This window comes from Meles meles, chromosome 17 (genome assembly GCF_922984935.1).
Source record: "Meles meles chromosome 17, mMelMel3.1 paternal haplotype, whole genome shotgun sequence".
In the NCBI taxonomy this organism is placed as follows: Eukaryota; Metazoa; Chordata; class Mammalia; order Carnivora; family Mustelidae; genus Meles; species Meles meles.
Window position 1 is genome coordinate 44,822,613 of NC_060082.1, and position 22,145 is coordinate 44,844,757.

The 22,145-nt window shown below is 50.1% G+C and overlaps 1 protein-coding gene across 6 annotated transcripts in view; it reads right to left on the reverse strand.

Annotated features, from left to right (window-relative positions):
- Positions 1 to 2,630: 2,630 nt before the first annotated feature.
- SEC16B (SEC16 homolog B, endoplasmic reticulum export factor) overlaps positions 2,631 to 22,145 on the reverse strand; it is a 47,924-nt gene continuing 28,409 nt past the window's right edge. For all 6 annotated transcript variants that reach the window (XM_045982277.1, XM_045982276.1, XM_045982274.1 and 3 more), the window contains 14 exons: positions 19,369 to 19,486; positions 18,076 to 18,187; positions 16,440 to 16,545; positions 14,641 to 14,781; positions 13,373 to 13,486; positions 12,308 to 12,380; positions 10,716 to 11,003; positions 9,897 to 9,964; positions 6,557 to 6,709; positions 6,281 to 6,376; positions 5,861 to 5,963; positions 5,651 to 5,730; positions 4,490 to 4,588; positions 2,631 to 3,709 (listed from right to left, as the gene is read on the reverse strand). In XM_045982277.1, the coding sequence (XP_045838233.1) occupies positions 3,638 to 3,709; positions 4,490 to 4,588; positions 5,651 to 5,730; positions 5,861 to 5,963; positions 6,281 to 6,376; positions 6,557 to 6,709; positions 9,897 to 9,964; positions 10,716 to 11,003; positions 12,308 to 12,380; positions 13,373 to 13,486; positions 14,641 to 14,781; positions 16,440 to 16,545; positions 18,076 to 18,187; positions 19,369 to 19,486 (1,623 nt within the window). In that variant the 3' untranslated portion in view covers positions 2,631 to 3,637. The remainder of the gene's footprint in view (positions 3,710 to 4,489; positions 4,589 to 5,650; positions 5,731 to 5,860; positions 5,964 to 6,280; positions 6,377 to 6,556; positions 6,710 to 9,896; positions 9,965 to 10,715; positions 11,004 to 12,307; positions 12,381 to 13,372; positions 13,487 to 14,640; positions 14,782 to 16,439; positions 16,546 to 18,075; positions 18,188 to 19,368; positions 19,487 to 22,145) is intronic.

Sequence of the window (22,145 nt, forward strand, 5' to 3'; positions counted from 1 at the left end):
TGGCAAACAGAAGAGGGGAAAAGTCCCTTCCATTCCACTCTCTGGGAGGGGTGGGGAGGGAGTCTCAGAGAAACTCCTGTGAGTGCACAGACCCAAATTACACACCTATTGTTCTTTGCAAGCAGAAGACTGTTTTGCATATTTCCTCTTGGGAAGAAAATATTCTGATTTTAGTGAAGAGGTGGATGCAGCCTCTCGCTCTTGTCTTGGTTGCCCAGGGGAAGAGAGCAAAGAGAGAAAAAATAAAAAGATTTCGAGGTGGGGGGTGGTGAGGAGGAAGAAAAGCTTGCAGAGGCTTTGATCCCGAGCAACCTAAAGCTTGAGTTAAGGCTGAAAGGGGAGGGCGCCCAGGTGACTGGGGAAGCCAGGCGGGTTTGGAGTTTTCCAGCCGTATAAGGGGATTAGACAGAAGCCTGGAATGGTGATATGTGATAAAGACACATAAATGGAATTTAATGGTTTGTTCTCTTCCAAATTACTGAACATTAAGTGTAAATGTTGTCACATAAATATTAAATCATACGTATATTGCAGGATCTCATTTGCACATCACCACTCAGTTTAAGGAAAATGTAGCTTCTTTGTTCCCTGTAAGTTACTCTTGCTCCAAGCTCACGCCCCACTAAAGAGGGGAGACAAGGAGCTTGCCCACTGATAGCGTCTCGGGCTCTTCTCTTTCAAGCAGGGTCTCTCCGTCAAGCCTTCCCTTAGAGAATTCGACTCAGTCTCACTTCCCAAAATGGCTCCTGGAGATGGGGAAGGAGGCCTACCTTGGATGCGGGGCAGATGACTGGTCTGGCCCTGCCCTGCTGGGCTGCCATGGGGGCCTTGAGGGACCCTGTGCCATCATACCCTGCAGGCGTCCACATACACCAGGGGAAAGGGAAACAGCAGCTCCGCCTCGGGTCACGGACAGCCCCAAGGCCAACCTGCTTGGGCTCTCAAGCCACACTGGACAAGTCACCAGGCCGGAGAAGGAGCCATCTTCTCCGACAGGCTGGCAGCCATCCCCCAGCTACGGATGAGGAAAGGGCCCCAAGCCCTGTGCTCTCAGACTCCCCATCCCCAGCGGCTCTGCTCCCCCAAAGCTTTTGCATCTTAAAAAAGGAAACCAACGCTTCACGGCTGCACTTGCTTTCACAACTGCTTCGAACCAGCTGAAGCTGCGAAAGGATCAGGACCTTGAGCAAACGCCCCACCATCGCCCTAACTAAAAAAAGCTGATAACCAACAGAGTACTCAGAGTGACCCGGGTCATCAGACCCTGCCAGACCCAGCTGAGGGCTCTTTCCCGCCCAATAAAGGGACTTGTTTGAAGCCATCACATGCAGATTAATGGGTGCACTCTGACCTTGCAGAGCACCAGCTGTCCATCGTGAATTAGCATAAATAGCATGACCTCCTCCCTCTCTAGTGCGTAAAGTCCCCTGACTTACCCCAGAAATGTTCACGGCCGTGTAGTCCTCTACCTAGGAGGTAACTCAGCTCAGCGCTGGCTCTGGGGACACTTCAGCCACCGGGTTCTCCAGGAATTATCCCAATGGGAAGAGGAAGTGAGTACACAGGCATCTGATATCTTTGCCTTCCTCTCTGGTACTCACTCTCCTCCTCTCAAGAGCTTCTTGGGCCTTCCCTTCTGCCAGATTTCCCAGGAGCTCTAAGCCACGTGACCTAGCTTTGGTGGCAGAGAGGATGCAGGAAGAGAAACTAGCTTAGTAATAAAGACACGGATCGAGTAGTAGGGTTTGTTGTTGTGTTATTAAGACTTATTTATCTGAGAGAGCATTTGCATGCACACACAAGCAGGGGGAGGAGCAAAGGAAGAGAATCTCAGGCAGATTCCCGGCTGATCGTGGAGCCTAGTGCAGGGCTCAACCTTGAGCTCATGACCTGAGCCGAAATCCACAGTCGTGTGCTCAACCGACTGAGCCACCCAGGGGCCCCAAGAAGTAGTTCTAAATTACTGTTCCATTACCTGTATCGTGAATGAAAGATCCAGAGTTTGATTTGGTAGGCAGTGGGACAGTCTGGATTGTACTTATTAGATTGTTTGCAAATAATGTTTAAAAATATTTTATTTACTTGAGAGAGTGAGAGCACAGAGGGAAAGTGAGAAGGAGAAGCAGACTCCCCGCTGAGCAGAGAGCCGGATGTGGGTGAACCGTGGATGCGCTGAGATCAAGTCGAAACTGGTTCCTGTGAAACACAGCTGCTACCGTACCACCACTGGGTGTCAGCGTACCAAACCAAAGGAGCAGGGTCTTTTAGGGGAAGTAAGGCAACAGCATTTATCAAGGGCCCTCTCAGTCTAAAAAAAAAAACCATTTATGCACACATTTCCTAATTTAATCTGGGAGATGAATAAACTTTTTAGGGAACGGAAAATGCAATATTCAGTTAATGGAGTGACAGATTTGAATCAGAGGCGCTTTTGTCCATATTTTCTAAATTGAAAAAATAACATTAGAGCCGGAAGTTAAGAGGATCAGTCCCCAGATTCTTTGTTAACAAAGGGCTCTTTCCAGCTATAGGCTCCTTATCACACAATGAAACCATTATTAGAAACACTTCAGGGGAAGAGTGTGCTCCGTGTGCTCTCTCCCTCTGCAAAAATCAGCCAGAGACAAGCATTTGCTATAAAATTATCTGGTTTAATCACTATCAACATCAGAACTGTGGTACATTAGAGTACGAAACCTGTATGTACAATTACACATAGAAAAACCGGTCTTTGTGAGGAGCAATTTTCAGCAAATCTGACAAACAGTAAGAGTCGTCCCTATTTTGGGTTTGAAAAGAGAACTGGAAATTTCCAAGATGTCCCCCTCCTCCCTCGGGCTCCAGTGACCCTCCCAACATCTATTTGCAAAGGCCTGAGGTGGGAAGGGCGGTATTAACAGTACCAGGCACTCATTCTCCCCTCTTATGGAAGGGGTGGATGTTAGGAGACATTTCCCATCAGTTATTACACTGATGTTCCATCCATCTGCATCATTAGGTTCGGTAGTTACCATGACAATATGATGCCTACAGCAATCTAACTTGATAGCCAGATGCCAGAATGTGAAAAAATAGGACCAGCTAAGAAAGTGAGAGAAATATAATTAATCTGAGGCACATAAAAATGTGCACAAAACTAGGACCAAGAGGGAAACTGCTGAAATGTCACGGAGGAGGGACTTCTGCCGGGAAGCAGTAATCAAGTTTCAGTATATAAACTTTGCTAACTAGAGCCGTGAATTGGTCTATAACTAAGACTGAGGAATGCGTCAATGTTAGTCACAAATACCGCTCTGGGCATCTCCCCCAAATAATTTCCTGCCGCAGAGCCGGGTGGGTTCGTCTTGATTCCAGCCAAGGGGTGCTTCGGCTTGACTCTGAAGATCAGAAGCCACCATCCGAGTGCTCCCGCCCTGGCACTCTGCTACCTCCAGGCTGCTGTTCTACCCAGCTTCTCCATCCGATGTGGTACTTTAGCCATCATTCCGAAGCTAATGTGAAGAGACTGGACTGGCCGTGTTCTGGAACAGCCTGTCCCAGTGGAGGCAATAGGCCAGGATGAGCCTCTTGGGGGCCCCAGTAGGGTAGAGGGACTGGAAATCGAGGAAGGAGACCAGCCTGGGACAGGTGGCCATTCTCAACATGGCTGGGTTGGGTAGCGGCGCTGAGCTAGGCGATTCGGTCTGTTCAGGCTAGTAGTCGTAGAGAGCTGGGAAAGAACAAAGGTCGTACAAGATTAAAGCAGGACTCCCTGCAGGGCTGGCTGGTTGGACTAAGCTAGGGCATCCTGAGTCTAGAGCACTCTAGCTCCATGTGGCTTCCTGCGGTGATCTTCTTTTTTTTTTTTAACTTATTTATTTTTTTCAGCGTAACAGTATTCATTGTTTTTGCACAACACCCAGTGCTCCATGCAATACGTGCCCTCCCTATTACCCACCACCTGTTCCCCCAACCTCCCACCTGCGGTGATCTTCTAATTATCTACTTTCATCCAACACCTGCACTTCTTAAGTATGGCAAAAGAAATTCAGTTTTATTAAGAAGGAAGGCCAAATGGATACATTAGAGCAATCGGTCTGCCCTGAGTCATTGAAAAGCAGGGAATTTAGTTTCTCTCAAAAGTTTGCAGTGATCCCCCCAGCCCCAGGATGGAGTGAGGGTATTTCCACACCACTGGTACCAACACCTATGTATCTCTCAAAGTCTCAAGACCTGTGGAAGGTCAAGAGTGGTATTAATAATAGTGACACTTGACCGAGCCTTTTCTGTGTGTGAGACCCTTCACACACATGCTCCCATTTAATCTTCACACCTACCCTGCGAGGTGGCTACTAGTAACCCCACTTTACAGATGCAGAAACTGAGTCTTACAGAGGGTAAGTCATTGCACAAGAACCCACACACAGTAAGTGGTAGACTAGGATATAAATTTGGATTGCCTTCATCCAAAATCTATGCTCCTAAGCCCTCTCCCTCAGGACTCCCTTACCTGAGGGACCTGAGATGGGTTGTAGAGAGGAACACTCCCTCTCAAGGGGGTTGGGGGAAGCAGAACACCAGGGTTGAAGTAAAGCTCAGAGGAAGCAGCCTGTGATGGAAAATAACAGAAAATCCTATCAGTCACTGCTTCTGACTCCAGAACATCAAGGGTTTCCCTTGAGTGTCCGCTTTGGTCAAGAGCTGCAGATGAAAAGGGTTTCTTGATAGACCTCAGGGAATTCAAGCAAACAAACATGATTCAAGTGGGCACAGCCAACCCCTGGGTCGGGGGTGACAAATGCAGAGGCTCGGAGGCAGCTGTACCTGGAGCACGTGAGAAGAAAAAGCCACAGTCAATTATCTTGATAGCATCATAAAAAGGAATATCATATTCTCTGAAAGCCTAAAATACTACAAGAGTGCACTAACCCAATCACAAGAAAATAAAAATGTTTTCCCAGCAATCAGCATGAAAGCCATCCATACTGCGTGGACGATTCATCAAGAACTTTTTACAGCCCTTGCCAAAGTCACCGACGAACTCCGGGACAGGGCAAGAGGCCGTGCTCTAGACTCCACCTAAGCGAAGTCGTTATGGGCTACATCTTGTCCCCTCGAAACTTCCTGGGTGGAAAGTCTAACCCCCAGTACTTCAGAATGCATTTAGAGGGAGTGTCTTTGAAAAAGTGATTAAGCGGGTGCCTGGCTGGCTCAATCACTTGAGCATGTGACTCTTGATGTCAGGGTTGTAAGTTCGAGCCCCACGTTGGGTGTAAAGATTACTTAAAAAGAAAATCTTAAAAATTAAAAAAAGAGGTAATTAATGTAAGATGGAAGTCATTAGGGTGGGCCATAAGTCAGTAAGACTGGTGTCCTTATAAGAAGGCGAAGTGTGGACACACACACACTGAGGAAGACCACGTGAAAACCATGGCCATCTACGAGCCAAGGAAAGAGGCCTCAGGAGAAACCAACACTGCCAACACCCTGCCTCAGACTTGCAGCCTCCAGAGCTGTGAGGAAATCACTCTGTGTGACCTGTGGTCTGTGACATTTCGTCATGGTGGCCCTAGCAGACTACAACAGAAGCCTCCAGCCCACACTGAATGTTCAGTCCTCACACACACAGGCGTCTGGTGGCGCCCAAAGCTTCAACCTGTAGGCTGCTCACCTCAGGCCCAGACAGGCCTCCAGTCCCAGTACCCTCAGCTGCTCCCACACTGGACACAGATCCTTGGACTTCGCCCTCACCTAGAAAGCAATGAGTCAGACCTGTTTCCCCTGCTCAGGGCTGAGGAGGCCCCACACCCAGAAGGTACCCTCAAGGCCTGAGAAGCAGAGAGCCCACCCACAGACCCAGAGGACAGGAGGTTGGCGGTACCTGTGGCTCCAGATAAGGTGCCCGGCAGAGACCGGGGCTCCGGGAGAGAGGTCAGTGTGAAGCCAGGGCCAGCCTCAGGTGGAGAAGATGCTCTGGAGGTCTCCTGCGTTGTGGAGAAAGATAGGCAGTGTTGGGGGTACTGGTTGTTAAATTCATGCCCACAATAGAGGCCTCGACCTGTGACCTGCTGCTCACCCCAAAACTCCACTTGCCACCCCAAAACTCTGTGCCACTCCTCTGCTCTAGAATCAAATAACTACTGGCACCCTAACGTCAATATTCTTCATCCTGATTCTTAAGACTCAGTTGGCCTTTGCCCATTACCAGCTGCCAACTACAGGCCTGAGAGATTCTGAGGAAAGTTCCTCCAGCAGGCCCACGGGAGAGGAAGGGTCCTTGCCCTTAGGCCCTCACACTTACCTCAGAGTCGGGACTGTCAGATGAGTCTTCCTCAGAGATGGATGCGTTGTTGGTGGGCTTTGAGCGAAACCAGCTGAACCAGCCAAACCCTGAGCTCTGGAAGGGAAAGGAGGAGACATAGGACCTACAGGTGTGCTTCTCCCACTGACTAGGAGACAGGCCCAACCAGTATGCTGGTGGGGAGTCGGAGGCCCAGCCAAAGCCCGGGTTCTCAAGCCTGCCCCCCCCCCACACCATTTGGGAAGAGGACAGTGGCCATGGAACAAGACCCTCCACCTTTGTGTTCTCCTTCGTGTCTCCTGGCTTTTCTTTCTGTGCCGGGCTTTGGGAAGGTTTATCATCTGCCTCATCCGAGGACTCCTCCTCATCCTCCTTGACTGAAACAGTGGAACTCACAGAATTATTTCGTGATCTGGGAATCGCTGGCACCTGAAATGAAAGAACGTAAGAACGAACATTTTTATGGCACTTGACAGGTCATGAGGGCGAAGCACCTGTTCTCCCTCAGCAGCCCCACTCGGTAAATCCGTGGGACAGCCTTACAGGCCCACAGGTTACTGAAGAGGAAATCGGGCTTAGCTCGGAGAAATGATTTGCCGGTGGCCACAGGACAAGGCCAGAGCCCAATCCCCGCCCTCCTGTTATCCCCTAATCCTCTCTCCAGCCCGCTGTGCTCACCCCTCCCAACATCAGAGTTCCAGAACTAGGCTGAGGCCTAGAACAGAGCATGTGGAAATGCACCGGTGGAGAGGAAGAGGGACAGGACACACCCCACGGGTACCCAAACGCCCAGGACAGAGACCGACCCTCACTCACTAGCAGACTTGCTCAAGACCAACAGTGAACAAATGCACCAGAGGAAACCATGTGCCCCATGGGCCCGTGGGTCTTTCTATTTGTGTGCATGGCATAAAATTTGCCAATTTAATCATTTTTAAGTGTACAATTCAGTAGCATCAGTAACTTCACAATGTTGTATAACCACCGCTAATAATCCATTTCCAGAACATTTCATCAACCTCAACAGAAACTCTGTGCCCTGTGGACACTAATGCCCCATTTTCCCCTCCCCCCCACGCCCCTAGTCACCTCTAATTTTTTTGTTCATGAATTTGCCTCTTCTAGGTACCTCATACAAGCAGAATCACAAAATATTTGTCCTTTGTGTTCTATTCACATTTTATATTCCAAAAAGCATAATTGGTACACTTTTGGAAAATGCTTTGGCAAATCTAGAAAAATCTTCAATTCTTATTCTGGGTACAGCATTTACTAGGTAGTTAACACTAAGCACTTACAGTGATTTGTTTAATCCTCTAGAGTGTCCTGTGAGGTGGGCTATTATCATCCCATTTTACATATGAGGAACTAAGACACAGAATTAGGCAACCTGTCTAAGGCCACACAGATAATTTAGTTGGCAGAGCAAGGATTCAAACCCCAGCAGTCTGACTTTCCTTCTGGGCATTTCTCCCGGTTGAGTAATTCAAGAAATAGACAAGGCTTGCGAATCCGTCACTAGAATGTCCACGACCGTATTTTATATGTGAGGAGAAGGGAAGGGAACTCAGAGAGAGGAGAAAAGAGAGAAAAGGAAGAGAGATATTCGTGAAATATTTAGCAATGTGCGAAACCTAGTGCTCCTTGCCGTGGCCCCCAGAGCCCTGTGTGATCCAGCCCCGAATGCTCTGACCTCGATTCTCAGCCCACTGCTCCCCAGTTTCTACCCACAGTGGGTCCCTTGTTCTTTCTTCACGGCACCAAGTCAGCCAAGTTTCAGGGCCTGTGTTCTCGCTATTCCCTCACCTTGAACGCTGGTTCCCTAGACACTTAACTGACTCTTGTCTGACCCCCTATTCTGACTTCTGCTCAAGACCTCCCCAGAGGGATGCGTCCCCCTACCCAGGTCACCCCATCTAGAGTAAAATCCCTCATGCACACAGTTGTTAAGTCACCTCCACTAAACGGAAGCACAGGAGGGTAGGTTCCCTGTATACCCCCAGCACAGTCACAGGGGAGCTTGGGATCTGTGAATGAATGAATGAGGGAATTAATGAATGAATGAATGAACAGATGATGGTGCTTTCACACAATGGACTTTATCATCCCAATATTGAAAATCATCAATGGGGCACCTGAGTGGCTCAGTCGGTGAGGCATCTGACTCTGGCTTCTGCTCAGGTGGTGATCTCACGGCGGTGAGACGGAGCCCCATGTGTGGCTCCACACTGAGCACAGAGTCTGCTTAAGGGTCTCTTTGCCCCTCCCCCACCCTGCGCGCTCACTCACGCTCTCTCTCTCAAATCTTTAAAAGTAAAATAAAATAATTAATTAATTTTAAAAGTTTTTTTAAAAGGGGCACCTGGGTGGCTCAGTGGGTTAAAGCCTCTGCCTTCGGCTTAGGTCATGATCCCAGGGTTCTGGGATCGAGCCCCACATCAGGTTCTCTGCTCAGCAGGGAGCCTGCTTCCTCCTCTCTCTCTGCCTGCCTCTCTGCCTACTTGTGATCTCTGTCTGTCAAATAAATAAATAAAATCTTTAAAAAAAATGTTTTTTTTAAATAAAATAGGGGCGCCTGGGTGACTCATCGGTTAAGTGTCTGCCTCGGCTCGGGTTGTGACCCCGGGGTCCTGGGATTGAGTCCCACATGGGGCTCCCTGCTCCACGGGGACTCTGCTTCTCCCGCTTCCTCTACCACTCCCCTCCTACTCAAGCTCACGCTCTCGCTCTCTCAAATAATAAAATAAATTTTAAAAACAAATAACAATAAAATAATAATAAAAATAAAAATCACTTATGAATGACATGGAAAACCTCATTTTATAGTATTAAATAACAAATGGGAAATAAAGTTTTATATACACATTTAGAAACACAGGAGTGATATTTGGTTGATAATTTATGATACTTTTTCTTTATTTTTCAAATTTTCTATAACAATAATGGACTACTTTTTCAGTCAGAAAAAAAATAAGGAAAGCATAAAGTTTAATTCCTGCTGCTCCATCACTACGTGAGACATTTATATGGTGTAGCCACTATTTATGTGATCAAATTTATACAGTGAAACCCTCCAGCCCGGCAAAGCTGAAGAACATCTCAAATACCCATTGTTGGGGGAGGGGTGCATTCGCGGGACAGCCAGCTAGCTCGGCCGGGTGGCCAGGGCCACCTCCAAGACCTTCCAGCCTAACTGAGGAGAAAGGACCCAGCCACCATAGATTCTTTTTGGGAAAAAAAGTGAGGTTAAAAAAAAATTACAAAAAACAAATAAGCATCAAGGGTCTCCCAGGACAGGGCAGGACGCGGTGAGCCTTTGGTGCAGCAGTGAGGAGAGGGTATGAGAGATCTCTGAGGCCAAAACGAAACTCAGCCCCGCCATCCCTCCACCCATGGACACGGGTTGGTGGACTGAACATAAACAAGACCCTGGCCCTCCTCCCCACCACTAGGATTAGGGATTGAAAGAAACAAGAAGACACACGGTTCAGTGTGGAAAGGAGAGAGGGTGCCAGGCAGGGGAAGGAGTTTGCGCGTGGCGGAGAAATCTGGGCCACTGGAAAACACCTGAAGCGTTAGCGTAGACCTCAGCATCTGCTGTGCTGTGCCCTCTCACCTGAGGCTCGGAAACAACCTTTTGACCATCGGGATGCTGGGAACTTCCTTGAGACACGGCGCTCTCTCCTACGGCACAAAACACAAACAAACGTTGTGATTTGAACTTGTGCTTTTCCCATCTAACCTGAAGAAGGAAGGGGACACAGCCTGCTTTTCTGCCAGCTGCAGGTCCAAGCCCATGGGCCCAAGCGAGCCACGTAAGTGTGAAATCCACATACAAAACCCTCTCAGTTCAAGCCACCCCAAGGCATGCTGGTCACCTGACCTCTACTCTGAACCAAGCCATTCTTTAGGAATCCTGGAAACCAGGGCCACGGGGAGCTGGATCACAGGGATCCTCCTGAGCCTCCTGTCTAGGACAGGACAATATCTTCGCAGGTCAAAGATCTAATGCTCCCGTTTGGTGGCCAGCTCTCCTCGGGTGTCACTCAGCACTGTTCAGCACACTCCGCCCCTCTGTCTCCCATCACCACCACCAGGTGGTCGAAGAGAGGGTCTGTGCTAGCGAACCCCAACAGTAAGCTCTTGGGTGCAGGACGACAGAGCTCAAAGGCAAAGACGGCATTTCCCTTCTTCCTCCACTCTGCAGCCTCTCCTAGAAACTATGCATCCAAGCGGAGGGTTTGGGTTGGCTTCGTTATGCTTGCCCCAGCGGAGAGGCAGACTGCAAAGGAAGGAAGCAGCGTGCCCCGCAGCCCCATAGCAGGGGGTCCTCAGTCAGATGTACGCCCACCATTCAGGGCTTTATGGGCTCTGATCCCACCTCCTCTTCCCTCTCCCGCTTCCTCCCCTTCAAAACTCCTCACCCAGCTCTTACCAAGGGGTGGGTGGATCTGCTGGGTTTCCTCCCAGGCTCCTCTTCCAGGAGCCCCTGTCACTGCCAAGCTGCCACCAGTTGCAGGAACTGAGTAAAGAGGCACTGGGCCCCCCACCTGCCCCATACTCCCTCCTGCCGGGTGGGAGCTGAGCTGGTGGGGGAAGGATGGCGGCTGAGGGCTGGGCTGGCCCGTGCCCCTCTGCTCCAGGGTTGGCCACAAGGCTGGGTGAGCACCAAGGGCTCCTGAGTTGCTCTGACATCCGGAGAGATCATGGTAGAAAGTGCTTTCTAAGGACACAGAGCAAAGAGGAAGAGCTGAGACCTGAAATACGGCATCAGAATGGACCGATCACACCAGGACCGCTCCTGCCCACACCCTCCTTGGAAAGAAGTCACAGAGACAGGCCACTGGAGGTGGCTGCCGTGAACGTGATAACAGTCACAACCCCGCAGTGGTTCTAACACCTCTCACTGCTTATGACTTAGAGTCGACAAAATGATTTCCCTCACCGCCGTGTACGATCCCTGAGCCTTAAGCGAGTGCATTAGTTCACTGGGAGGATAGAAATTACCACTTTATTTAACGCCGTACTTTTTTACTTTTGGATAAACTTTCCCCTTTAATGATTTCTTCATGGACTTGGGTGTTTGAAACGTAGGCAGTTGCCAGTTAAAACCCAAATCAGACCACAGACATGATGGCTCTGCTTTTAAAGAATCCGAGCATCGGCCCTGGAAACGAGCGTGGTGGTCTTCCTTCTGGCTCTGCCATTTTGCCGATGTGAGGGACGGCCGTGTGGACGTGTGCTGTGATAGGCCCAAGGTCATGGTGCTGGTGGGGCTGCTGACCCCCATGCTCAATTGGGTGAAAAGAGACACGGCTGCTTCCTGGCAGAAGCAGCATTCAGAAACACCCAGCCTGACTCCCGTCCTGTCCTTGACCTTCACAGGTCCCGTGACACAACGGCAAAGCCAGGACACAGTAACCAAAAGCCGGCGTGCCTTGCCATCCCCCTGCTAATCCGTAAAGGGTGTGCTAAAGGGTGGGAAATGGCTAGAATCAGAGATGAAGCCCTGTCCTGACCCCACCATGGAGGAAAGGGCACAGAACCAACTGGAGGAAATAATTTCCGCCCAACCCAGCACCCAGAGGCAGCCTGAGGGGAAAGGAGGGATGTGTTGATGGAAGATACATCACATGTGTATAGATTTTGAATGCTCAAAACCCAAAACTGATAGCTCAAAAAGACCTCCCTATGTCCCCAACGTCCACAGGAAGTACGGACTACCCATCATCTCTGGCTTCCTCTCTGGGGAGAAGCTACTGAAGGCTGGTGAAACCGTGAGATCACAACACAGAATAATGAGTATTAAAACCTGGATGGAGGCAGAAACTCTCACAATGTGGGAACTGAGCAGTGTGGGGATGCCCGTGGCCGCCTGGAGCAGTGGGGAAAAGGGGCCTGGACCGATGCGTCAGGCTTACACCGGCAAGGAAGTGCTCCAGGAAGGGCAAGGCAAGCATTTCCCAAGTTCTGCCTTGGAGAAGCTGAGTGTCAGCCCTCGCACACTCGGGCCATTGGTGTGGGTACCTGCTGTTCCTCTGGCTCCTGCGGTATCTGAGTGAGCAGAATGGAGATCCCCACTGTCTGCTGCTACCTTGTGCTAGTGAAAGAAAGTAAAAATCTTCTTAAGCCACACAAACAAAAGCAAGCACAAGGAACAACAGTTTAAAAATTGAGTCGGGGCGCCTGGGTGGCTCAGTGGGTTAAGCCTCTGCCTTCAGCCTGGGTCATGACCCAGCCTGGGTCAGGGTCCTAGGATGGAGCCACATGTCCCCTGCTCAGCGGGGAGCCAGCTTCTGCCCCTCCCCCCATTCTCTCTCTCTCAAATAAGTGAAATAAATACATAAATGAAATCTTTAAAAATAAATAAAAATTCTAAAAAATAGAAATTAAGTCAAAAAGAAATTTCAGAAGGAGTGGCAAGGTAGGGGAACCTTGCCTGAATGCCAAGGGCTGGCAGGGGAGGCACAAGGCATCCACTGTCTCCCCGAGGAAGGGACTAATGGTCGGGGCCCGGGTCCCTTGTGCGCAACCCATGGAGGGAGTCAGGGCCGCATGTGCCTTGAAAAATCTACCCTGTCCTGTCTTCCAAAACAGTGGAAGAAAGAGAAGGGAGGCAGCCCCGTTCCAATTATGTTACAATTACTGCCAGCAGCTTTTGCACTTGTCAGAACAAAAAGGAAAGGCCTGGAAATCTTTTAAGCAATTGCCCTACATTACATGAAAGTGACACGGGTCCACTATGATCCGTTGTTCCTAACAGAGAGATGAAAGCTTTAATGGTCATAAAATGTATCTTCTAGGACTGCAGAGAGGGTGGCAAGGGGGATCGGCAAGAGGGCCCCAGGTCTCACACGCAGACACAGGAAAACAATTCTGCCAGAGAGAGAGAGAGAGAGAGAGAGAGAGGCAGCAGCTGGGAGGCTGAGCACCGCCCCTGCTTGGGTCAACCAGGGCCTCATGGGAGCTGGGGGACTTCGTGGCCCTCCACGGGGTTGGGGATTTGCCAAGGTCAGGGCCTGCCTACTCGGTGCTAGGGGAGCAAAGGGAGAAGCAGGTCTCGACGCCTGGCCCGGCCCCGGCCCCACTCACCACCAGTTCCTCGCGCCGCCTGCGAAGGGGCACCAGCCAGGCTGGCTCCAGGTCCCTGTCTCCACGGTGTCTCTCGACAACCAAGGGATCGGACAGCTTCAGTCTCTCTGCTAGCTGTGCCGGGTTTCCAGCCGGGTCAGGGGTGGACGTAAGAGACGGGAAAGGAGAAACACAAACACAATGGGGAACAAGGCAGTAAGGGAATAGGAGAAAGACCGCCTTCACTCCCTTGCAAATTAGATTACAAAGAATAATTGAGAGGTAGCAAATTCAGCAGGCACTTTTCCGAAATTGCAGCATAATAAACAATTAACCCATCTTGGTGTTAGATCCTCCATAAGACATAAGAAGAAAGTGTTACCCAGCTCTGCACCCGAGCAAGGCTGTCTGCTCTAGCGAGGCTTCTAGAACTTCAAACTTTGGTGTTCTGGGCAACTGCCTGGACTATTGCCAACATGCTAATTCTGATTCCGGAATTCTGGGTGGGGCCTGAGATTCTGCATGTCTAACCAGCTTCCCAATAATGCTCATGCTGCTGGTCGAGGGACTACTATGTCTTGCAAGATTCTGAAGACCCCAAATTTCCCACCATCCCGACTTCTGGTCCCTGAGCTCGCCATAACCGCCGGCCTGTTGGCAGACACCAGGGGCAGGGAGCTCGGCACTTCAGGTGGGTCTTTCGCTATAGGTTCCAACACTTGGGCTTCACATAAAGCAAAGCAAAAATGGACGGTGGGTTGCTGTACTCTCCAGCTAATGGATTTTTCTTCAGTTAATTGGAATAACTATTGGCCTGATTGTTTTCTTCCCCAGGAACTAAAAGTTGATTTGTTTTTGTTTTCTTTTTTTAACGTATCCCACATGTGATAAAATATTCCATGCATTTAAAAGCATTTTAATAAGGATCATTTCCCATTTTAATCACTAAAATACATTTTCCAAGTCCGGTGTTTATAATTAGAACGGTTCATCACAACGTGCAGTTTCACTGTCCCAGAAAAGCAGTTGCAAGACTAAGTTTCTGGCAGAGCACACGCCTGGCTTCCCACCTCCCGATCCCAGCACCCACCGCCCTCTGCTTGTTTCTTTGTGGGGTGTCAGGACTCGGCTTATCGCGCCTGGGCATGCGTACGTGGTCAAAGACAGCCATGGGCTCCAATTTTCCGGCACGTTCAAAGGAGATGGGATACGGAATCTAAGCTCTTCACAACAGCTTTCTCTGAACACCGAAGATAAAACACCTACAGAGAACCCTTTGAGAACCTCACCTTAATGAGTTCCCCTAATAGCACAGGGTGATTGCTGTCTTCCTGGCTAAGGAGGGCTGTGCCGATGGCTTCGCAGTAATGCAAGGCCTGGGAGGCAAGGCCATAATCTGCCAGCCGGGAAGCATAAAGGAGCTTATACACCTGTGAAGAGGAACGGAGCCAGTGACAAGTCCATCCAGGCAGGCACAGAAGGAGAAGAATGCAGATAAGACTTCCTGGAAGGCAGCTGACTGCCAGCTTCCACTAACTCTGGCATCCAAGTCTCAAGGAGGGCCTCCTGCCATTTAGGGCATTCTATTTGGGTGTGGGCACAATTTCAAATCCAGCCTGCCGGTCCTGCGTCGTGGAGAGAGGGATGGGAGTCACCACCAGCTCAGTGTCCGTACACTGAGTCACCATCAGAAAGCACCAGACGACTTACTTCTTATCAGGAAACCCTCCCACCTGGAAAGCCTGGTGTAGGTGGGGCAGAGGACCAGGCACCAGGGGGTACACAGAAAGGAAAAAGAAAAGACTCTGACACAGAGTGGGCCGGTATTCACAGAAGCATGAGGGGCAGAGCAAGACGGTTCATCGCAATGTTAGAGCGTTAGAGTTTGGGAATCAGACAGATCCAAGGACAAATTCCAGCGCCACACTGGGCATACCACCTGGGGCTGGTTACTCCACCCCCCTGTGCCTCAGTTTCGTCACCATCATATGGGGATAATAATACTATTCACCCCTTGGCTGTTGTAAAGATTAGATAATCCACACAAAGGTCTTAGAACAAATGGTACCCAAGGGATGTGAGCCAAGAGCACGTAAGTCCTCTGGAGCTTCAGTTTCGTCTCTTGGGAAAGGGGGTCATCATGCCCACCTCAGGGGATGAGACATAACACTCTGCAACACAAAGGCACTGTGCCCGCCCCTAGAGCACATGCACTAAAACTAGCTAGTCTCCTTACTCTCAGCCCAGAGGTGACTGCAAGCAGATGACCCAAGAAAGGAGAGAGATGAAAGGACTGTTCTCGAAGGAGCTGGTCCGGCATGGCTTTGCCGGAGAAGGAGAGTCTGGTAAAACTCCGAAAGAAGATACTAACAGGGTCACTTCCCTTCTCATAACTAATTCACTCATTTTCAAGGTTTGGATTTGTGCTTTGTGTTGTGGGGTGTGTGTGTGTGTGTGTGTGTGTGTGTGTGTGTGTCCAGGTGCACTCTGGGGACAGGCACTGAAGGAGTCTTGATGAATGTGAGGTAACAACAGGGCATCCAGCAGAGAAGTTAAGAGAAGAGAGGCCAACCCACAGCGTGCACGCCACCTGCACAGCCAAAGCCCCAAGAGGAAGAAGGGCAGGTGAGGACTGGGCTTACACTGGTAGGAACTCTCCAAGCTCGAAGACAGAGGGTTCCAAAAGAGATGGCAGGAGCAGGTCAGATGGAGGGAGCAGACCCGGCAGTCCCTGGGCTGGGCCCCCATACTCCCACCCCTGGCAGGAAGGCCAAGGGGCAGAGGAGAAGGGAGAGCTGTTTGGGGAGAGCACAACAGAAGTTTCTGCCCAGAAAGGACGAGGGGTGGGTGCCCCGGGACACCAGCTGATTTCCAGAGGGGCCGCTGCCGTGTGTTGCTTTCGTATCTTAAAATGAGGACCTGAAGGAGACCTAGGAAGACATCCTAACTCCTCCCACACTCAACCCAAAGAGGCAAAGTGCTGTCGATGACTTAGCCAGGGCTACTCTGTGCCAAACAGCAAAGCTGGAGATCCCGCTGCCAGCGGTCGTCGTCCGCTAAGATGGCGGCCGACCGTGCGCTCGGTTACCTGGAAAGAAGGGATGAAGGATTTGGGGCGGCCCAGCATCTGACAGTACTCGAAGATTTCCGTCCTCTGGATAGCCTCGTTCGTTGCAAATTTCAAAAACTCTTGACTAAAACCAGAGAATAATAATAAAAGAAATTGAGGAGGGAGGGGAGGGGAGGCTTTCCAATCCTAGCAAACAAACACCATTCGTGGAAGAGCTTCTGCCCTGGGCGGATCCCCAGGACGGCTCCAAGACCGGAAAGACGCTCTGGGCCTCTGGAGTGAATGTCCAGCCTCCTCTCGTTCCACCTTCTTGAGGCTGGGGATGGAACAGAACAGAGCCCTGCACCAGAGGTGCTGGGGAGCAAAGACTGCAGAAAAGGAGGGGCCTCCACTTTCTTCTCTGGAGGGTCCCCTAAGGCAAGCTGCTCTCTGTCCCCCTTCGGAGCGCTAGGTGCTCCTCTTAAACATGCTGGGAGCGAGTCTTGTGCCCTGAAGGTCTAGAACGCACACCTGTGCTAGGCCACTCCTGGCGTGAACAGAAGAGAAGAGGGAGTGATGTGGGGCCCCAAGAAAGGAAGGCAGGGACGAGAATGGGGAGGACAGCTGAGCCAAAAATCAAGTGACAGTGCATATACTGGCTGTTCTTTCAGCCAAGGAGGAAGCAGGCTGAGCAAAGGAGATCCAAGGGGCTTCCAGACCCTTCCATGTGCACCTATAGCTTGCCGTGGTATCTGAACTCATGACCTCCCGGCTATCTTCAGAAACGCCCTCATGCGACAAAAACACAGGAGGGAGATGAATGAACCCCTACGCATTTCTTGCCGCATTTGGCACAGACGGGATGTGACAAGCCAACCAGAGGCCACAGAGACCACGGCCAAAGAGAGCCGGCCACGAGACTGTACGTTTCCGCAGAGGTAGGCCGCCTGGCACAACGGTGGTCAGTCCGGTCTCTGCTCCAAGTCCAGCGTGACTCCACACCAGCTGTGTTAACCTTGGGTAGGTTATTTAACCTCTCTATGCCTTGGTTTCCCTCCTCTATCAAGTGAAGATTAAAAATATACCTTATTTATAGGGTCAATCGGTAATGATTAAAGGAAACAGTGCAAATAAAATGACTGTGTAAAATAAATAAAAACAAAAATAAAATATAGAAAATAAAAAAATAAAATAAGTAACGGGGCACTTTGAGTAGCTTGTGCACCAAGTCAGTGTAGGGATGTAAGGAGTAAGCATAAACTTCTTCCAGTTTCCAGTTCTGCCCAGGGCTGACTCTGAGCCAGGCCCAGGGCTGCCTAGCACAGAGCCCCAAGCCATCCTCTCCCTGATGGCACTAACGAGTCAGAAGAGGTGACCTCTGCTCATGGAACCAGGGTGCCACCCAGTGGTCAGAGGGGCACAATACACCCCACAGGAACACGAGCACAGTTTCAGGGAGCAGGACTGGGGCCTGAGGCCCCCTGTTGGTGTGATGCAGCACCCACTGGGCACCTCCCTGCCCAGCCCCTTGCAGAAAAGACCCCTAGAGGAAGGGAGCAGCAGTAGGTGAAATTCACACAGGAAAATGGACAAGGGGGCCATGAAACCCAGCAAGGGCTCTAACAATCCCCTTGAAAACATCCTTCCTGCTTCCGTCCCCCAGAACATCACATACCTGTGGCTGCTGCCAAGCAAGGCCAGATGGTCGGTCTTCAGGGTGTAGTGGCCGAAGGGCACGTGAGCCATGAGGTAGCAGAAGTGAGCGGCCTCCACCAGCCCCTTCCCTGCTGCAGGAGGAGAGCAAGCCCCAGTCACGGAGCCCGGCCGTGTGGGGGACCCACTTGCTGGGCGGGATGGGGGAGAGATGACAGGGAGGGCTTGGGGCTCAGAGGGGAGCATCCTCGGAGCAAAGGGGACAACAGCTCACGTCAGGAGTCATGCCCCAAACAGCACATTCTTGGCTTTGACATCATTCTGTTTCAGCTCTCTTCGGCCAAAAGAGGTCTCTAGCGCTTGTTCCCCTCCTGAATTTGTGATTAGGAATTTGCTAAGCATTTTAGTCCTTCCTGAAGGTGAAAAGGGAGCAGATGCGTACACCTGAGCAAAGACACGGGCTGTGGGGAGCTGCTGTTTTTCAATTAGACTTCTTGGGGCACTAATACTCCTCCTGCTGAAGTCAAACAATAGGAAACTTTTCCCAAGGCTCATAAAATTCACGATAATTACCAGCTTGTTCCCACTTCCAGAATATTCTCCCATTCATTTCCCATTACCTCAGAACTGAATTAATTCAAGTAGTAAAGTGCCCAGCACAGTTCCCGGCACCCAGAAATGACTAAACAAAACCTTGCCCTTCTGAATGAGTGTGAACAGCCAGCCCGCTGCTCCTCCCGGCTCTTTTCAGTTTAACAGAGTTTTGTGCCACAAAGTTTACGAAGACTATCATGATTCCTAGATGTTCTGCCCCTTGACCAAATTTGAGAACCACTGAGCGAGAACATCCAGTAGCCCCTGAGAGTCTATAAGGCCAGGTTCACTGAGAGAGAATACAAGTGCCGACGACACAATTACCCAGGGCAGTTCGGGCAAAGACAGTTTGCTCTCTGGCGGAGCTGGTCACTGTACGACCAACCGTAACAGGAGGCGAGTTTCCCCAGAGTTAACTCTGTCTTCAGGAAGTCTGACAGGGATAGAAAGCCAGCTGCTGAGAGTTGCCTCCTCCAGCAGCACAGCCCGAATCTCGGGGTCTGGACTGCACTGGCTTGCAGCAGAAATTCTGGGAAATGGAGCCAAGAACGACAATCCTTACCCTGGAGTTTCTGCCCCCCCCCCGGACACAGAGGCTCCTGGGTCAAAGGAGAGCCTGAGGCTCAGATCGGGCCCTGCACAGCACCTAAGAGCCTGCAGAGAGATGTGGCCTAGAGATGCCCTAGAGGAGAAGAGGGCGGGAGGGCTGGCTTCGTCTTACCCAGGGTGTCCCCCATGGTGATAATGGCTCGCTGAAGCAGCTCTGGGTCCCCGCCCTGATTCGACAGAATCACAGCCAAGTGAGGCCTCCAGTCTCCCCACTGCTTGTCCGCACAGCACTGAAAGGCAGCAGATAAAATGGGAGATTTACTGACTAACGCAGCGCTAGCCAGAGTGTAGAAGAAAGTTGTCCATCTCCTAGTTCGGAGTTCGGGGAATGCGGCTTATACCCGGCTGCAGCACTGTCCTTCATTGATTTCCAGATCTCCTTTTAAAAAATCAAGACTCCTAGAAGGAGGAGTTGCAGACAGACACGTGCACATACATACGTTCATGGGAATATCGGGAGGTAGGTAAATAAAAAGACACTATTGATCACTTCCTGATTTTCAGATTTCTTCCTGGTGCCCCTCCTCCCGCCCAAACCCAACAAGGGACAACATCCAGAAAATAAAACAAAACAAAACAAACCCTGATGTTTCAGTGGGAGAAGGAAGACCCAACATCCTTGACCCATAAAGAATCCACATTAGCCGCTTAGAAGTCAGGGGGACCCTAGGCCCTTAATACCCTACCACATGTGTTTTCTGATTTTACAAAGGCCTTTCACACACATCACCTTAGTTAACCTTCACAACAACCCTAGAAGTTGAATTCCTATCACCCCTCCAAGGAAAGCAGGCCATGTGGCCCAGCCCACCACCCAGTCTCCACTCATCTTGCTCCTGGCTGAGGGCTGTGCTCCCTCCTTCCGGGGACAATGCAGGAGCAGCAGAGCTCCACAAGAGGGCAGTAGGGTGCACATAGAGTGGGGAAAGGCAAAATACCCCAAAGGGTGGGGTGTGGGCCTCCCTTCTCCAGAATGAAGAGGGATTTCAGGACAGGAAATACCAATAAAGAAACAACATGATGTCACAGAAACAATTTGGTCCCTGGATTCAAATGGAGTCCTGCCTCTTTTTTTTTTTTTTTTTTTTAAGATTTATTTATTTTAGAGGAGCACAGTGGGGTGGGCAGAGGGAAAAGGAGAGAGGGAGAGAGAGAATTCCAAGCAGACTCCCTGCTGACCGCAGAGCCCCACACAGGCTCCATCTCACGATCCTGAGATCAGGACCTGATCCAAAATCAACCGTCGACAGTTCAACCGTCTGAGCCAAACAGGCTGCTTCCTACTCACTTTGTGACCTTGAGCAAGTTTCTCAAAACACTTTTTCCTCATCTCTTGAGTGGAGAGCATCATTTCTACCTAACTGGGTAGTGTTGATAAGAAAATAAGATAGCCAGGGGCACCTGGGTGGCTCAGCAGTTTAAGCCACTGCCTTCGGCTCAGGTCATGATCTCAGGGTCCTGGGATCAAGCCCCACATCGGTTTCTCCACTCAGCGGGGCGCCTGCTTCCCCCTCTCTCTCTGCCTGCCTCGCTGTCTACTTGTGATCTATCTCTCTCTCTGTCAAATAAATAAAATCTTTTTTTTAAAAAAAAAGAGAAAAAAATTTTAGAAAAAGAAAAGAAAAGAAGATAGCCAGGTCAAGCACATAGCATAATGCTTTGCCCTTAGTTTGCTCATTATAAATGACACATAGGTACAAATACACATACACACACACACACACACACACACAGACACACACACACACACACAGATGGAAGCCCAGCAAAAGATAAGAGGTGATTTTCAGACCAGTCCATCTCCCAGTCTGATACACAGAGCAGGTGGAGCAGAAGATGGACAGTAGTAATAGCTCAGATTTGGAGGTCAGAAAAGTTCATAATTATTTGGTCTTTGTAATTATCCCAAGGAACAAAAGATGCTTTATCCAAGTGCATTTTATGGTTAGTCTTTGTTTATGGGGGGGATGCGGTGTGAATGAGGGAGACGATGACAAGTCACAGGAGCAGCAGTTCTCACGCGCTGCACCCTGCCCGTGAACCATACCCAGTGCTGAGCGTTTCTCCTGTGAGCAATCACATGCACTGGGTACTATTATTATCCCCACGTCAGCCCGGCTTTTCTTGCTGGAATGAAAGGAACAAGCAAAAGAAAAATCCTTGCTGAAAAGAACAAACACTTAGAAGTCATTCTTCTGTCTCTTCCCCAGGTGATTTAAAAAAAAAAAAAAAAAAACCTCACTGTAAAACCGATCTATGGAGAGAGAGCACTGAAGAGAGAGCGAAGACCTAACTAACTTCAATGGGTCAAGCATGGCCATTGATATGGGTTCCGATATTCTCTGTCCTGTAATTTTCACAATAGCTCTATTGGTGAGGCATCAAAATGATCACAAAGAGGAAAGCCTGACATTCTGAGATGAGGTAAGAAGGCCAAGTTCACAGAGCAGGAAGGAGCAGACTCTGGTTAAACCCTCATCTGGGTTTTCTGGTTGCCATGTTTTTCCCACTCATTCCAAGTAACTAAAGACTAGCCTTTTACTGGATGCCACGATGCAAAGAAATGCTCAAACACTAAGATCAAATACCACATTGGCACATCACCCCTGGCTTCTCGGTTTTCCCACCTAAAAGCAGGAAGCATTTAGCTAACTCTCCCATCGCAGGGAGACCCAATGGACCGTATGCTGATGACATCATTTCCTGCTTCACAACATGATGCAATTTCACGGCAGCACACAGCCGTTCAGCAGACCCGTGAGTACTCTGTGTTCCCATAAGCCAGTGGGCTTAACGATGGGGCAGGAAAGTCGTCATTCCTCTTTCCTTTTCCAGGATTTGTCCCCAAGCAATAAAAAGAACAAAAAAGGGGCTCCTGGCTGGCTCAGT